This window comes from Symphalangus syndactylus, chromosome 22 (genome assembly GCF_028878055.3).
Source record: "Symphalangus syndactylus isolate Jambi chromosome 22, NHGRI_mSymSyn1-v2.1_pri, whole genome shotgun sequence".
In the NCBI taxonomy this organism is placed as follows: domain Eukaryota; kingdom Metazoa; phylum Chordata; class Mammalia; order Primates; family Hylobatidae; genus Symphalangus; species Symphalangus syndactylus.
In genome coordinates, this window is record NC_072444.2 from 33,524,642 (window position 1) to 33,542,643 (window position 18,002).

An 18,002-nucleotide genomic window follows, 5' to 3' on the forward strand; every position below is an offset into this window, starting at 1 on the left:
GGAGGGTGTTGGGGCCTCCATGCCTCCCTCAGCTTAGCCGGTCCTGCCTCCGTCCATGAGGCACCGCAAGGCAGCAGGGCAGTGGGGAGCCACTGGGGAGGTGCTGGCCGGTTGCTGAGCCACACTCTGGGGCTCACATGTTCTCAAGCCCCTGTCTCCTGCCTCTCCCCAGTGGCTGCGGAGGAGCACATGGCCAGTCCTTTTTTGTACAGGGCAGGTGTCTTGGGGCGTGTTAGGGGATGCTGGGAGAGGGACACGTGGTCAGTGATTTGAGCAGGCTTCTGAGCAGCCAGAATTGGGTCCTGGCCAGATAGTCAGAACCGGGCCTGTGGGTGCTGCACCGCCCAGCTCAGCAGGTGCCCCGGAGTGCCCCAAAGTGTCAGCTAGAGTGCCAGTACACTGCACAGAACCATGAGGGATGCGGGGGTGGCGTCCACCCCAGACCCCATCTGAATGCACAGCAACCCGCATCCAGTGAAGGCCAGGAGGAGCCCGGGATGGGCCGAAGGAGGTGTGTGACTCCCCTGCCTCCAAAGTGCCCCTAAAGTGTGGGTCTCACCCCAAGGACATAGGAGCACCCTGGAGGCCAGGCCCCAGAGTTTGCTTAAGTACTGGCTGCCAGTAGCAGGAGACTCAGGGGGAAAGCCCCAGCCTGGGTCCCCATCTGAATATTGACCTGAGTTTTCAGTTCAGAGCGGCCTCTCTTCTCTGCCCGGCAGGGGAGCTCATCTCTTCTGGGAGGCTGTGGCTTCCAGAACTTTCTTTTTAGGACGTTTACACTGTCTGCTGCCCTGGTCTCCTTTTTCCTTTGAAAATGGGGGCTGAGGTCACATGTCTTGAACCTCAAAATGATGGTGATGCTTTTCTGACCGAAGTATTTTCCCTGCCGAATACCATTTGGCAAACTCGACGTTGTTTTACGGAGCTCGGATGTTCAGATATGGTTCCTTCCCTTCTGTGTCTGTGCTGTATTAGAGGTGGGGTGTGTGTGCAATCTTGCAAGAGACAGACAGAGAAAGAGAGAGGGAGAGAGAGAGGGGAAGGGAGGAAGATTGTTCACTTGTGTGTGTTTGTGTAGGGGGGATATGGTGTTCGTAAGTACCAGGAAATCCTGGTGGTGGGAATCTGAGAAATGGCATTGGTATCATGTAATGTTTCTTTCTCAAAGAGAAGCTGTTAAAAGCTTTTAAAAAATTCTTGGTTTTATTAACATTTCAGAGCAGTTTTTATTTTAGCTCCGCATAGGGTCAAATAGGTTGCTTTGCAGGAACCCACGTTCCCGTGGTCAAGGCCAGGGAATGGAAATGCTTTCTGCCGAGGCCGTGCGGCCGTCACAGCGCGAGAGAGGGCATTTAAACACTAGATTGAAATCTATTATATCCCTTTCAAAAAGGTATTGCTAAAACTCATGTCATGTGAGAGTCTATGGGTTTCTGAGAGCAGTTTTTCATATTTTTAGTGTTTAAATTTTATTATTATTCAAAGGAAAATACATCCCACACGATGCTCATTTTCCTTTGATAACTGAAATTCACGGTTGAGATTTCAGGAGAAGAAACTGCCAACTCAGCCACCTCGCTCCCGGTGCCTGGGCGGCGAGTCTCCTTCAGCCTCTGGCCGGCTCCTGCTTTCCCAGGCATTCCAGCCACATGGCTTATCCAGCTTGGAGGTGCACCTTTGCGGGGACATGGGCAGGAGCGTCGGTGGCCCTGTAACACCCAACGTCACCGGCTGTGCTACCTATGTGGGGTGCTCTCAAGAGCAGAGGGCTCCTCTCCCCGTCGGAGGGGAAGGGTCTCACAGGGGGGTTGAGGGGGTCAGAAGTGGAGGAATTTCTCTCTGCTTTGGGCCATTTTGGTGTTGCATTTGCTTAAATGTGCATTTCAAGTTCCCTCTAGATTTGTGGCTTTAATTCAGCCTATGGACCTAAAACAGAGAGAATGAATCCCTTGAGGAGGTGTTGGAGAGAGCCATCTAGCAGGTCAGGAGGTATCTGAGGAGTTTTGACATTATCTGTGGTTTGGGTAATAGCGCCAAGTATGTTTCTGACTCTAGGACGGAGCTTTGGAGGGAGTCGGCACTATGGGATGATGGCGGGGTAAAGGGAAGGAGTGGATCAGGATTCAGGATCATTCTTCCATCCTGGCAAAAAGGATCTCTGCCCCCTGGTCCTGACCATGGAAACACAGTTGGCTGCAAAGCAGTCCATTCCTTTTGGACCTCACGTGTAGCTAAAAGGAAAGCTTCCCCGAAATATTAATAATACAATGAAGATTTTTTTAAAGACAGGCTTCTCTTTGAGAAGATTACACATCTGTTTGTTTTTTAAAAAGCTAGACACATAAAGATACCCACTTTATCGCTTAAGTTTAGTTCAAAAGTTCTAATAAACATTTATTTCTTAAATAAAAAAAAACTGGATCCTTCATTACTGTAGTTTGCATCTCACAAAAGCACAGCCCTGGCCCAGCCCTGCGGTGCCCCTGCCCCTCGGCTTCCCAACGGACGACTAAAGACACACACTCTGCAAATTTGAGCCCCAGAAGGGGACGGAAAGACCGTCCTTCTATGCGCCTCAAGCCCAGTTTTCCTTCACTCCAATTTCACTTTCATCTGGAAGAAGGAAAATTTTTTTTTTAAGTTCTGTTCTTATGTTTACGATTATTCTTTTGCTTCATCTCTGTATTTTTTTTCAATCAGAAAAAGCTATTTTAAACATTTTTGGCTCTAACTGAAGGCCACGGAAGTCCTGGTAGTAGAGTGGATTCATGTCCCCATCCAGAACGAGCTTGTCCAGCGGAGCAACTGCTCGATGGAGACTCTGCTCCACAGCCAAGGGGATGGCAAATGAGGGAGAGCCCCTGGCAGCCAGCCAGGGCCTGCAGGACCTCCCTGGAGTTTGCTCTCTGCAGTTCTTAATGCAAAATTGTTTCTCTAAAGTCGAGAGCCTTGAACCACTTTCAATGACTTGCACAGGCTATGCGGGAATGTTCCGTGATGTGGTCTTCACACACACTTTTCACAGCCATGGGATCCTTTTTTTTTTTTTTTTTTTTCAAATGAAATCTCATGTATGACCCCAAGATATTACAGGAAAAACCAGACGCTGTGATGGAAGGGGCCGGGGACCCCGGGCACCCCGAGGAACGCACAGTGTTGAGGATGCAGGTGGAAAGTGCCGCCCGGGAGGCCTGGCTCCAGAGTGAGAAGAGCCTCCAGGGGCCACTCGCAAGCTTGAAATAGAGAAATCCATGAAGCGGCGACCAGCTCTGGGGACACGGTGCCTTCTGGAGTGGAAGCAGACTCCTCATCTTCTCCCCGGATCAGCCTGTGGGTCTGGACGCCTGTTCTGCTGGTGGTGTGGACCAGCCGTGGAGGTCAAGGATCCAGGGAGCTTAGGGGGGTCCTCAGCCCTGAGGTGGTAGGGACGGAAGTGAAGGTGTCTCTTGCCTGGTTCACTGCCCGCAGGACAGGGACTTTGTGCTAAAAAGGCCAAGGCCTTCAGTAGGCCGGTCAGAGGCCCCGGAGGCTCTAGGAGGCCCCTGAGTGGCTGCCTCATTGGCCGGTGCTGACTCTTCGGAAAATTTGGTTAAACAGCGCCATTTAGATGGATTCTTGCAGTGACGGTTCCTGCTCTATGCTTCTCCTGTGTCCTTCAGGGAAGCGGCATTTGCAGGAAGTGTGGACCCTGTGATCTGGGGTCCTGCCTGCTTCATTGCTCTTTTCCACCCGAACCACCCTCTTGGGGTTCAGGAACTGCCAGCCTCAGGCAGGGTCCCTGAGCAAGGCTCCGATGGAGCCCTCCCGGGGTGAGTCAGCTCCCCGGAAGCCAGCGCTGGCCGAGCACCAAACAGCACCCCCACCGCAGGCCAAGGCTTGGCAGATGTCTCCAAAGAGGCTCAGAAAACCCTTGCCTCGGCACCTCCACCAATCTTGGTGCCACATCCTCAGGGACAATTCCAAAGGGCAGAAGCCCCTGTTATGAGCCCGGACCTACCTGCTCACTGATCTGACACATGGTGAGGTTCTGATCATCGCAGGAGCACGCCACACGGATGTACTTGAGCCAGCTGCCGGCCCCCGTCTGATTTGCATCCACGCAGAACTTCTCACTGCCCAGGTCTTCCGAGATCTGCTGGGAGGAAAGCGAAGTGGGAGTCAGAGGTGCCCTGTGTGCTGGAGTATGCACACAGCCTCTGCCCACCCGGAAACCTGGCTGTTTGGGCTCAAGTAGGAAGGCAAGTCGGCATCCAGACCTCAGCCCACCCTCTGGGCATCAGCGGGGCTCCCAGCCCACCCAGCCTGCCCATGCCCAGGAGTCTCCAGGAGCCCAGCAGAAAGGCAGGGAATGGCCTTTTCTTTTCTCACCGAGCAGTTCACTGCCCCGGCCTGGTGATAAAATGAGCCTCCAGAGTTGCAACCCCCACCCCCGCAGCAAAGCTGACCCACGTGTGAGAAGGCAGAGACTGCTGCATCTGGGAGCAGAGCCCTCTGCTAAGGAGCTGGGGCGCTGGGCTAGAGAAAAGCGTGTCTGAAGGTGAAGGTGTTGCTGGGTGTGCATGTGCATGTGTGTGCACACTCAAGGCAGCCTGCACATCACTCTGAGAGTAAGAAAAGCATCTGGTTTCCTTAATGCTGGAGAGTTTCGGTTTGACACCCAGTAGCATGAAGATGCCTAGCTGTTCTCACCACGCCCGCAAAGTCACACGCTCACCAACTTGGCTTAACTTTGTTGTCACTGTTGCCTCTGAACGGGCAGAGTGGTAATCCCTAGGACTTTTCTTATTTGCTGTGACCCCCACTCCTCCGAGGACCACCGATGAGGAGACCTGACCTGCTGTCCACTGTGGAGAGACGGTGTCCCCTCAAACAGCCTGACCGTGGGTGGCGGCTGCAGGCCCCCCAGCCTCCCTGACTCTGGCCAGTGGCTACTCTGGGCTCTGAATTCAAACCAGCAGCATCTTGGGCAAGCTTCCTGGGCAGCCCAGCCCAGACAGGGCAGGAGGGAGGGCAGGGGGCAGGGGCTGGGGCGACACTACACTCAGGTCCCGAAAGTAGAAAGGCTATGTCTCTGTGGGCAGGAATGCCCTTGGGCAGGTGTGTCCTGCTGGACAGGTGTATATGGGTGGGCAGGTGTGTCCTGCTGGGCAGGTGTATGTGGGTAGGCAGCTGTGTCCTTGGGTGGGTGTGTCCTGGTGGGCAGGCGGGTCACGGTGGGCATATGTGTCCTTGTGGGCAGGTGTGTCCTTGAGCAGGTGTATCTGGGTGGGCAGGTGTGTCCTTGGGCAGGTGTGTCTTGGCGGGCAGCTGTGTCCTTGGGCAGGTGTGTCCTTGGGCAGGTGTGTCCTGGTGGACAGGTGTGTCCTTGGGCAGGTGTGTCCTGGTGGGCAGGTGTGTCCTTGGGCAGGTGTGTCCTGTTGGGCAGGTGTGTCCTTGGGCAGGTGTGTCCTTGGGCAGGTGTATCCTTGGGTAGGTGTGTCCTGGTGGGCAGGTGTGTCCTTGGGCAGGTGTATCCTTGGGCAGGTGTGTCCTGGTGGGCAGGTGTGTCCTTGGGCAGGTGTGTCCTGGTGGGCAGGTGTGTCCTGGTGGGCAGGTGTGTCTTGGGTAGGTGTGTCCTTGGGCAAGTGTGTCCTGGTGGGCAGGTGTGTCCTTGGGCAGGTGTGTCCTTGGGTAGGTGTGTCCTGGTGGGCAGGTGTGTCCTTGGGCAGGTGTGTACTGGTGGGCAGGTGTGTCCTTGGGCAGGTGTGTCCTTCTGCAGGTGTGTCCTTGAGCAGGTGTGTCTGGGTGGGCAGGGATGATGGATAAGGGAGTCAGAAGGACCCAGGGGAGTCAGGATGAGACAGTGACCTGTCCAAGCGAAAACAGTGGAGGCTGACTCCGGGCACCTCAGATGCTCGGCATGCACTCTCCCGGGTTCCTAGCCATCTCAGGCCTGGTGCTGGAATTCTTTTGAAAAGTTCAACATCGGCACCAATCAATGCGGAAGCGTGTGGTCCACGTGCCCCGGCCTCTGTGCATGGCGTTCCCTCTTCCCCTGAGGCTTCCAGGGAAAGTTGGCCCCCAGAGCACAGCAGAGACAGAGAAGGCCTCGAGTCTCTTTCCCTTCCACTTGCTCTCAGTCTCCTTGTTAACAGCCACCACCAAGCTGGGGTTCCCGACTAAGGGTTTCCAGAGGTGCTGGGTGAGATAGATTGGGGTGCAGGGCAGGAGGTCGGCCAGGGCAGAGGGGTGTGCTCCTGGCGTCCCTGTGCTCCCTATCACACACAGCTGTGCCTGCCCCTGGGCGCCTTCTGGCTCCATCCAGGGCAGTGGGAGATTCACTCAAAGCCTGTCTTATTTCAGAGACAGCAGCGCAGAAATGCTCCCAAGCTCGTGGGCTGTGGCTGCTGTGCTCCATTCACCAAGTGACTGTGACTGAATGGCCAGGTCCCTTCTCTGCCCGGGGTTGGCTGTGAATCCTGTCCACTCAGAACTATAGATGGGCCTGTGGTCCAGAGGGCATGTGAGTCCAAGAAGCATAACTAGGCTAGAGGCTGGCGCCCGAGGAAAACATTGGCGGCGGGGGGGACGCTCAATATACAAACGATGGATTGGCAGGAGCACAGCCGGCCATATGGGGCTGGCAGTATCCCAGTCCTGTTCCCAGCCCATGGGTCCACTTCTCCATAGAGGCCTGCTGACATCACAGCACATTGTACACAGTGCCTGTGGGCTGAGGGCTGGTGCTCACCCAGGGTGGGCTGCGCCCTCCCACCTGGGACCTGGACTTTTGTCCTCAAAGCTGGAGCACCTGGGTCACAGCACCCCATTGGTGCAGCCAGGAGTACGTGCTCCCGAGTGCATCCCCCTCTGAGCCCAGGGACCAGCTGATGGGGCTCAGGCCCCTTCCCAAGAGGCAGGACTCACCCCTAATGCACCCAAGACATGGGCTCAGCCAACACCTTCCCCCGTTCTGGGCCCCGGCTGGCTCAAGCCTCGCTTTGGTGGGGAGTCTGTGGCCACCCTGCTGTTCAGGACTCAGGGCAGGTTCCCAGGGAGACAGCCTCTGTGTTACCAGCTTCTGCAGAGACAGCTGTGCCCTAGGCAGGACTGCAAATCCCTTGACATTTGAGGTCCTGGTCCCTAAAGGGGCTGCAGGAAGGGTCCTCACGTTGTCCAGGGAGGTCACTGCCTGCCCTGCCCAAGTCCAGGGCCAGCCCAATCCAAGAACCACAGACTCAGCAGCCCACCCCACTGCACCCCATCTCTTGCCAGGACAGGGGTGGCAGGGGCGTGGCACGGGAGGGAGGAGGCCACAAGCGGCTGGCTGTCACCGGGGAGGCAGGCTTCCCATCCTCTAGGGTGCAGACCCAGGGCCACCAGCCCCACGTGGTGAGGCCCCTCCCCAGGCACAAAGGCCTCTCAGGGCCCCCTCACCTCCCGCCCTGACTTCTGATGCACATCAGGAAACCGCTGGAAAGGCCCGCCAAGCCAGAGCTGTGGTCGGCAGCCCTGCCATCTTCCTCTGCTGCAGGAAGGGGGCGAGGCTGGGCTGGCCAAGACCCACGTGGCCCCACCCTGCCTCACCACTGGCCGGGTCTGGGCTGGAGGTCACTGTGGGGCAGAGGACTCACAGCCCCTGTATAGGTGGTGGCCTGGGTGCCAGGCTCTCCCTCTCTGTCGCCCCTACTCTGCTTCTCTCTGTCTGTCTCTGTCTCGCTCCCTCTCAGCATGGGTCTCTTTTGGGCTCTCTCTCCTCGTATATGGTACAGGGGCCAGGGAGAAAGTAAATGATGCGTGAGTGACCACAGCCATGGCATGGGCTTCTCCTGGGGCCTGGCTGTTGACTCTAGAGTGTTGGCCTCGGTCAGGTGCAGTGGCTCATGCCTGTCATCCCAGCACTTTGAGAGGCTGAGGTGGGTGGATCACCTGAGGTCAGGAGTTCAAGACCAGCCTGGCCAACGTGGGGAAACCCCGTCTCTACTAAAAATACTAAAGTTAGCGGGGTGTGGTGGTGTGCAGCTACTTGGGAGGCTGAGGCACAAGAATTGCTTGTACCTTGGAGGCAGAGGCTATAGTGAGCCGAGATTGCACCACTGCACGCCAGCCTGGGAGACAGAGTGAGAGACTCTGTCTCAAAAAAAAGAAAAATAGTGTTGGCTTCACCTTGACTTCCAGGCCTTGGGGATCTCCCCAATAAATCCCTGGAAAAACAATCCGTGTCCCACTATTTTAAGTGCTTCCAAGCCCCTCGCCATCCAGGCATGCATGTATCTGGGTATGTGCTTGTGTGTGGGCGTGTGCCTGCATGTGTGCACATGTATGTGTGGGGGGGTGTGCATGTGTGTGGGTGCACCTGTGCATGTATGTATGAGTGTGTGTTCATGTATATGTGCTTGTCCTGGGGGAACGCGGCGAGAAGCCTTTGGTGAGCAGAAGGCCAAAGCCAGCAGGAGGACATTGAAGTGATGGCCAATTCCCTCTCAACAATGTGGATTCTGTGTCATGGCAGAACTTCTGGAGGAGAACCCTGGCCCCTTCCATCCAACCTCACATCTGAGGCCTCCTCAATGCCTGTGATCCAGCCACTGATGGCTGCAGGTCTAGGGACCCACCTGTGCACTGGGACAGCCAGTCTCCAGGCACATACCACTGTGCTCTGTGGAGCAGCCACCCATTGTGCTCCCAGGCAGCCGGTATATTGTTGAACGCATCGAGTCACTGGGAATTGTTTTTTGGGGGATAGGCTCTCCCTTCTTGTAATGCCCCCCTCACCTTGCAGAATCAGCCTCTCTTTTCCACATGACGGCCCTGCAGGTATTTGCGTGCGGCCTGAGTCCTAACCCTCTCCTGCCAGGGTAAACATCTCTGGCTCTCTCAAGCGTGTCTGAACAGGGACATGGCTGGTTTCTCACCCACATGGGACGGTGTTCTGGAGCCTCTGTTCTGTTCCTGACCCTCTCGGGTGAAGAGGCCTGGAGACTGGAGGCAACAACTCCCTCAGGGGTCCTGGTCCTGAGTACACACTCAGACTTTGCTGCCCTGTGGGTGGGGTCCCCTCTCAGGCCTGACAGCTTCTCCTCCCTCGGCACTCTCATTTCCCAGGCATTTCTCCTCATCCCCCGGACGCCTGGTCCCCAACCCCTGACCAATTTGATGGTCACAGGGTGGGAGTTACACCTGGTGGCCCCTAAAGGGAGGAGCGTCCCCTCTCCCTGGTAGGCCCCCTGGGGTGACTGAGGAGGTCCTGGTTAACTCCTTCCTTCCACAGCGGGGAGCCTCTGAGGGGGGCCAGGTAGGTGCTAACCTTTCCTCCAGGAGACCCAGGAGAAGCCCTGGTCTGAGGGCCCTGAGCCAGCGATGAGTGTGCTGGGAAGGGCATGCCGGAAGGGCATGCACCGGGAGGAGCGTGTTAGGAGAGGGTGCACGGGGAGGTGTGTGTTGGGAGGGGTGTGTTGGGAGGGGTGTGTTGGGAGGAGTGTGTTGGGAGGGGTGCACGGGGAGGGGTGTGTTGGGAGGGGTGTGTTGGGAGGGGTGTGTTGGGAGGGGTGTGTTGGGAGGAGTGTGTTGGGAGGGGTGCATGGGGAGGGGTGTGTTGGGAGGGGTGTGTTGGGAGGGGTGCGTTGGGAGGGGTGTGTTGGGAGGAGTGTGTTGGGAGGGGTGTGTTGGGAGGGGTGTGTTGGGAGGGGTGCACTGGGAGGGGTGCACTGGGAGGGGTGTACTGGGAGGGGTGTGTTGGGAGGGGTGTGTTGGGAGGAGTGTGTTGGGAGGGGTGTGTTGGGAGGGGTGTGTTGGGAGGGGTGTGTTGAGAGGAGTGTGTTGGGAGAGGTGTGTTGGGAGGGGTGTGTTGGGAGGGGTGTGTTGGGAGGAGTGTGTTGGGAGGGGTGCACTGGGAGGGGTGTGTTGGGAGGGGTGCGTTGGGAGGGGTGCGTTGGGAGGGGTGCACGGGGAGGGGTGTGTTGGGAGGGGTGTGTTGGGAGGAGTGCACGGGGAGGGGTGTGTTGGGAGGGGTGTGTTGGGAGGAGTGCGTTGGGAGGGGTGCATTGGGAGGGGTGCGCTGGGAGGGGTGCACTGGGAGGGGTGCGTTGGGAGGGGTGCACTGGGAGGGGTGCACTGGGAGGGGTGAGTTGGGAGGGGTGCATTGGGAGGGGTGTTTTGGGAGGGGTGTGTTGGGTGGAGTGCGTTGGGAGGGGTGCGTTGGGAGGGGTGCGTTGGGAGGGGTGCACTGGGAGGGGTGTGTTGGGTGGGGTGTGTTGGGAGGAGTGTGTTGGGAGGGGTGCGTTGAGAGGGGTGCACTGGGAGGGGTGTGTTGGGAAGGGTGAGTTGGGAGGAGTGTGTTGGGAGGGGTGTGTTGGGAGGGGTGTGTTGGGAGGGGTGAGTTGGGAGGAGTGTGTTGGGAGGGGTGTGTTGGGAGGGGTGTGTTGGGAGGGGTGTGTTGGGAGGGGTGTGTTGGGAGGAGTGTGTTGGGAGGGGTGTGTTGGGAGGGGTGTGTTGGGAGGAGTGTGTTGGGAGGGGTGTGTTGGGAGGGGTGTGTTGGGAGGAGTGTGTTGGGAGGGGTGTGTTGGGAGGGGTGTGTTGGGAGGAGTGTGTTGGGAGGGGTGTGTTGGGAGGGGTGTGTTGGGAGGAGTGTGTTGGGAGGGGTGTGTTGGGAGGGGTGTGTTGGGAGGGGTGAGTTGGGAGAGTTGCACCGGGAGCAGGTGTGTTGGGGGAGGGTGCACCAGGAAGGGTGCGCTGGGAGGGGCCAGGCCTGTGTCTGCTATCAGTCAGGTGTGGGGTCTCCCCTGAGATACCTGACCACATCTGGCTGCCTGTCCCAGCATGGAGGGTCCAGCCCTGCGGGGGTCCTGCTGGACCCATCTGGGAACTCCTGAAGGAGGGAGCAGATGGAGCAGGAGCTTGGACAGAACTTCACAAGCCACTGCTTTTCTGTCTCAGATCAGAGAAATGCTCCTGAAGTGGCCCTGGGCCGTGGTTCTGGCCGGGCAGGTGGAGGCTCAGGCCTGGCTTCTTGGGCCTGTGCTGTCTCTGATTCCAGAAAGGGCAGGTGCTGCCCTGACCACTGCCTCCTCCTGCCACCTTTCCTGTCCTCTCTCACCTTCCTCCCCAGGGTCTCTGTGCACTCAGGGCCACGCAGGGTGCTGTCAAGGCCCCTCGCTCATCGCCGCGGGCCTATGAGGTGGGTACTGTGTTGCTGCCCCACAGTACCTTTTGTAGATGAGGAGATAGAGGCCCCTGGAGACAGGGCCATCTCCCAGCCCAGGCTGCCAGCCTCCAGAGCTGTGCCATGGCCGCCCCGTGTGCTCTCCAGGGCCGACTCAAGGACTAGAGGGAGGGTCCCCGTGCCCTGTTCTGGAAGCCGCAAGATTTCATGTGCTCTGGAATCCACAAAGCAGGCCTGGGCAGTCCCAGGTCCTGGTCCCTGCTTCCCTTGGCGTGAGACTTGCCAGCACCCACAAGGACAGAGAGAGGCCACCACTCCCCAGCTTGGTGGCCTTCAGGCTGCCCAAGTTGCGTCTGACCGGGGCTTCCCTAGGCTCTGGGTGCTCCTGGATCGGTGGAAGAAACACTGGCAGCAGGAATGCTCAGAGGCAGGTGATGTCAAAGGTCACAGCCATGTGCACCTGAACACAGGCTTCTTACTGTACCAGGTGGGGCCAGCGCCAAGGATCTGTGCCAAAGGCGATGTCTCTGCCTGCCCTAGGGCGCGAGCCCAGCCTTTCCAACCTGGGTGCATGCTACATCCAGCCACGTCTGGGAGCCGGGCCTGTTTTGGTGTGAAGTCTTCTAGCCCTGACACCTCCAAGGCCCTCTGGGAGCCTCTCGGGGTAGGCCTGAGGCCTGGGATGTTCTCCGTGACATAGGAGGCCAGTACAGATGAGAAGTGGGTAGACGAACGAACAGACGCACGCACAGTGACCAACCCGGGCTCACTGCTCGCTTCTATTTACACGTGATCAATGAACACAGGAGGGAGCCAAAGAGGGAAGGAGTGGCCCAGCCCATATCTCCACATGGCCGGCTTCAGCAGGCAGTGGCCTGGAGGCCACCGTGGCCATTGGGCTGTGTCTCTCTCCAGATCTGGAATCCAGCTCCCTGCCTGATAGCTGCTTAAAAGCCTGGCTTTGAGTTATTTGGGGGTGAGCCTCAGGAGTCCTAGGACCTCCAATGGAAACTGCCCTCCTGCCCACTGTCTGCCACTCCCCAGCTCCGGGCAGCTCCCACAGCTCATAAATCAACCCCATCAGAAATGCTGAGTTACGAAGTGAAGTGAAGGAAAATTTCTCTTAACCTTTACATTTTTTGCATATAATTTGAGGTTTCCTGCACTTCTGATTTGTGGGCTCTCTGCTGGGCTGGTCCTCCAGGTTCAGTGGGCATGGCCAGCTGCCGGCCCTGTCCAGGGTGTGCGTGCAGGTGGGAACGCCGCAGCGTCCATCATCAGCTTGCCTACTGGACTCTGAGCATGCAGGGAGGAGCAGAGCCCTGGGACGCTGCCCCCTCGGTCCCGTCTCCTGCTGCAGCCAGGAGGCTCCCCAGAAGCCCATGGCGTGGAGCCCGCCTCTGACAGCCAGGAGCTGGCGGGAGCCGGCGGGGAGAGTCTCCTTACCCTGACCCCCTTTTTTAAGGACCCATGAGCTGATTCGGAGTAAGAAGCCCTGGCTATGGGGCCGTCATAGGCACATGCGCACACGTGCACACACACAATGGTCACAATTGATGGTGTCCACGAGTAGCTGAAATAGAAAGCCCATTCTTGTGATGGAAGGAGGTGGGGGAAAGGCGTTCTGGAAACACCTCAGTCCGGTGTGAACACAGAGCCTAGATGAGCTCATAAATCCCCGTCCTGATGCCCAATAGTGGGCTGGGTGGTGATGGGACCCAGTGCTAATGAGAAATATGGCTGGTGGGATGGGGCCACACCACGGCCAGGGACACGGGAGGCCTGGTCGGCGGTCAGCAGGCCTGGGGCCCACCTGCTTAGGCTAAGAGGGAGGTGGGAGGAGAGGAAAGGAAGGAGGATGGGAGGGTTGGGGTGGGGGAAGGGTGAGGGGAGAGAGAGAGAGAGAGAGAGAGAGAGAGAGAGAGAGAGGCTGCTGCTTGGAGAAACAGGCAACTCTTGGCAGCCATTCCTCCAAGATGGAAGCCAGCCTCTCTCCTAAGCTCACAGAGAGAGACAGAGAGCAAGGGTGGGCTGTCTGGGGCTTGTCCCTGGAAGAAGCTGGAGGGGGTGGTGGCTCTTAGCTCCCACCTGATTGTGGTCTCACTGGATGGTTCTCAGGCAGTGGGGCGTGCTGGGGGAGAGATGAGGGCCAGGGTCCCAGGGTCTCGGACAGCCCCAAGAGCATGGCCCGGAATTCAGATGTGGCAAAAGGACCTTGTGGCCCGGTGGGACTCTGATGGCAGAGGAAGGCCCGGGACACGTGGAGTCCACGCCTGGGGGGCTCTGCTCTTGTGTCAGTGCTGGGCAGATCTGAGGAATGCAAGGCACTGGAAAAAGAGTCACCAAATTCCACACTTTGTAGCCTCTTGGTGCCACAGACACCTTCGAAAATCTAGTAAAAGCCACAGACCAGAAATCACGGAGACACCCCAAATGCCATGTGGAAGCCCCCAGGGGTCACAGACCCTCTCCCTCCAAAAGCTCCAGACACCCAGATGCCCTACAAACATGGAGGCTCACAGATTATCTCCCCATAAACACCCAGACACCGGGATGCTGTGGTGCTCCTGTGGTGCACTGACCATCTCCCCCAAAGTATCCGGACCCCAGATGCCATGGAGCTCTGAGGGACTGCACGGCCCTCGGCAGCCAGCCCACAGCCCAGGTTCCAGAGCTCTGCCATCTCTGCTGTGGAGTTTCCTCTGAGTTCTCTCTCTCTGCTTCGTTCCCTCCTCCCCTTTCTTCCTATTCCTATTTTATTTATTCTTTGGGCAGGGTCTCCACTTGGGCGAGGAGCGACCTCCCAGCAGCGTCTATGAACACTGAAGAAAACTTTGGTTGAGACACGGAAGCAAAGAGGAGTTTCCATCTAACGTGCGTAGCGCCCAAGCCTCTCAAGGTCCCCTGGGGTGGGACTTATGCATCCTGCTCTCACACCAGTGGTGGACAGGGGCCACACAAGCCCAGGGCCTCGAGGCTGTGCTGTGCCCCCTGTCACAGGAGTGGTCCCTGCCCCTTCCTGCAACCTGCACACAGCGTGCTCCTGGTGTGTCCCCAAACTCGGCCCTGTCACTGCTCTCCCAGCAGCCTGGGGGTGTTGGGGGCTGAGCTTCCTCCTTGGCATGTGGCTCGTCCTTCGTGGCACCTCTGAGGTTTGGCTTGTCAGCCATGGGCTGCAGCCCTGAGCGTCAGAAATAAAGGGGCATGCTGGTGACTCAAACCCAGGCTCTTGCATCTTTAGTGAAATGAAGGGCTGAGATACAGGCTCATGAAACACAGAACGCCTAGAGGTGATTGGCAGTGCGTGGAAAGAGCAGGGTCTGCAGAAACCTTGGGCTTGGCAGCTGGTGGGTGGACACAGGGGGGAGCACCATGTCCTGGGGGAAGTACCAGCAGGGCCTGGGCCTCCTCCCTCCAGGGTGCTTCAGAGACTGACCTCTGAGTCGCACAGGCCCTCCCAGCCCCGATCTCCCACCGTCCTCATCATGACAGTGTGGGGGTTGTCTGAGGTCCTGCCTTGGTGTACCCCTTTGGAACTAGAAAGCCTCTTTTCTGCTTTCCAGCTGCTTGGAGGCCGTGGCTACGTGCAGGCGTGGTGGGCTCTGAGGCACTGGGAGCTGGCCTTTGGCACCTGCTGAAGATGTCCTGGAGGACCCCTGTGCTCAGCCCTGCCTGGACACCGAAGGTTCTCTGCTGTGTGCCTGTGGCGGCCACTTCGGGCCACTGCTGGCTTGGGTGCCTGCTGCTCCCCCGCCTGGCTGCTTCTGCTCACCTGCTCTTTAGAATGAAGCCTTACCTGGGTCTTCTGGATAAGCAAGAAGTACAAGCACCTCTGGCCCTTTGGAAGCCTTTAGCGGGGTCCTCAGGACCCCCGAAGGGATGAACCAGCCCTCGCAGTGAGTAGGAGAGGGGCACCCAGTGAACAGGCTGTGTGCTCTGCCTTAGAGAATGCCTCTGCCTCTGCTTGCAGAGCTCCCCCTCCCCCTTCCGGAAGGTCTCAGATGTGCACAGGGGCCCCCAGGAGAAAGGCCATAGTTGCACAGAGGGCCCGGGGCTGAGCCTCAGGGGCCCTCCTCACAGACCCAGGCCAGCTGCTAGGTGGCTGCTGAGCAGGGCCAGTGGGGGAGTCCTTGGACCTTCCTCTGGGGACACGCGTGTCCAGGGAGCCTCCGTCTCTGCCACACGTGTTGGGAGTAGCTTAGGTATGCTTCGCCTCTGAAAAGTTGTGTATAAACTGTATTTCTGTAATGGGGATCCCAGCTCACAGATGTGTCATTTTTAAAGGGGTCCTGCATTATGGTTAAGCGTAATGCTCTTTGCCAAGGGGGCACCCTGGGTGCCGTTGCTTGGCTCTGCTGGCTTTGATCTGGGGACCCCAGAGTAGGGCAGAGAAGGGTGTTGTGTTGATGACGATGTGCTGGTTTCAGGGCAGGGGTGGAAGCAGCAGCAACATGAAAAGCCGGCCCTGGCCCCTGGTGATCAGCGGCTGGGACCACAGGATCTAGCCCCGGCCCTCCTGAGGGGTTTGCCTGGCACTGGCCGTTATACCATACTCCCTTCGGGAGGGCCTGGGGACCTCCATCCAAAGTGGCAGTCACTTTCCCACTCAGCAAGCCCCCAGGAGGACACCTAAGCAGGCCAAGCTCCACCCAGAGCTCCAAGTGGAAGCAGCGTGGTTGGCTCTGGTTGGCTTTGGTTGGCTCTGGTCAACACCAGCAGCCAAGACAGGGTCTGTTCCCTGCTCTGTCCTCTTCTTGTGGATGCTTTCAGGCAGGACGTCCCAGGCCTGGCCATGTGTCCCCGTGGGGACAGCAGGGAGGGTAGCACGCATTGGCTGGGCTCCTTCCTGGCTGCAATCCCTGCTGTTTTTCTCACGGAGGTGCAGGCTGGAGTGGGTTAGCCACACGGGGCCAGGCTGCTCCAGGATGCCCCAGCCCCGCTTGCCCAGCAACCCCAGGAGAGAAGCTCCAGGTCCCGCGTCTGTCCTGCCTGCAGGGAGGGACCCCAGGGGTGGGTCAAGTCTGTCACGCCAGGTTGACCAGGCCCGGTTCTGTGGGCTTGCAGGGGCATTTTTCATAAGCACAGAGACGGATTTCCACGGCTGTGTAGATGACTGGGTCAAAGCAAGGATGTGGGGGCTCGAGACTGAACCTGCTGAGAAATGTCTGCAACGATGGCCTGGGACTTCCCCCCGGACCCCCTGACTCCCCGAGGAGATGTCTGGAGTCTCCACAGTGTCTACTTGCCCAGATGTGGGTTGCGGCAAAGGCACGCTGGGGCGGGGCTCTCACTGTCTCTCCAGGGCATGGCGATTTCCGACCTCAGGGAATCTAGGGGCTCTACGGAGACTCTGGGTGCGAATACTCTGGCATTGTTGCCCTCTGCCGCCGGCACTGCAGTGGGGGGACCGAGACTGTCCTGTGGCGCTCGCATGCAGAAGCTGGCTCCCCTAACCCCATGCTCCCAAGAAACCCCAGCTCTGAGGAGACTCTTGTGTGTGCCTGAGCTCAGCCCCGCCCCACTGGGTGTCCTGCTCCTTACGAGGTGGAAGCATTCATGTCTGGTCCTGCGGTGGTGAGAGTTTGATGCCCAAGCTGCTGATGTAACAACATCCAGGCAATTTGGACTGGTGAAAGCCATTGGTGCAAAGTCCCCCAAACCCCGCTAGCTGGTAAGTCATTCCCCGAGCCCGCAGGCTTTGCGTCAGGCCCACTCCCCACTCTGTCCCACAGCGGGCCCTACACCAGTCCCTGCTCCTTAGGCTGGGCCTAGAACCCTGTCCATGGCCCTCTCAGGCTCTGGAGGAGGGTGGGATCCGGGGCAGCTGTGCCAGAGCAGCAGCTTCTCCACCCAGAGCAGGCTTCCATAGTTCAAACATTAACAGCTCTAACAGTTGTTCAAACCTGAATTTGATTTAAGTTGGGTCAAGAGCAGGAGGAGGCTCTGAGCCTGAAGGTTGCACATTACCGCAGACTTGGCTGTGACATTCTCAAGTGAGATACTTTTGTTTTGGTTTGGTTTTTGAGCATAGCAAAGACTGGAAAAAAAAAAAGCCCAACAGCCCCAAACCAAACGCTTGTGGCAACTCCTTGCCCAGGGTGAGGCGGGAGCCCAGGTCGCCCACAGGAAGCGGTTTCTCTATGAGGTGACACAAAGCCCTGGGAAGTGTCACATTCATAACCTTTCTCTGGCCACTTAGATGGTGACACACTGCAGAGCTTGTAAACGTGGCACCCCACAGCAGATGTGGGAGGAATTCTTCATGATGGGCTGAGCTGATGCAGCTGGGGGTGGGGGTTCCCTAAAATAGCTGGCTTGCACCCTGGAGCCACAGGAAGCAGGGCCTTTGGGGCAAGCTCAGAACTTTCCTTTGTTGGAGAAAAGCCCCCATGTGTGGCAGCTGAATGACAGGCTGAGGAACCTACCAAGGACCCCTGGGGCCCCTCACCCAGGTCTTCCCCGTTGGTTGGTTTCTGGGGGGTTTGTGCATGATCTCAGTAAGAGCTGTGCAGAGGATCATGGCCTGGTCACCCTCAGGCCCTCTCAAATGTGCAGGCTGCACACAGGGAGTGACTTCCAGATGGACCTTAGGAGGACCAGACACATTTGAGTGGGAGCAGCTCAGAGTCTTCTCATCTGCTTATTCTCTGGAGAGGCCAGCGCTATGCAGAGCTGAGGCCCACAGGTGCTGAGACTCACCACTGAGTCATTGGATGCTCACATCTCCCCCAGGGGTAGCCACCCTCATATCCACATTTGTCAGTTAGGGAATGGAGGCACAGAAGAGTTAAGTAATTGGCCCAAGTTTGCACAACCAGAAAGGGCAGATGGGCTGGGCAGTGGGCACTGGCTGTCCACCTGA

The 18,002-nt window shown here is 58.0% G+C and overlaps 1 protein-coding gene across 1 annotated transcript in view; it reads right to left on the minus strand.

Moving 5' to 3' along the window:
- Window positions 1–18,002, minus strand: part of PRDM16 (PR/SET domain 16) — a 360,059-nt gene that overhangs the window by 45,415 nt on the left and 296,642 nt on the right. The window contains exon 4 of the mRNA XM_055261783.2: window positions 3,998–4,132. Within this exon, the coding sequence (XP_055117758.1) occupies window positions 3,998–4,132 (135 nt within the window). The remainder of the gene's footprint in view (window positions 1–3,997; window positions 4,133–18,002) is intronic.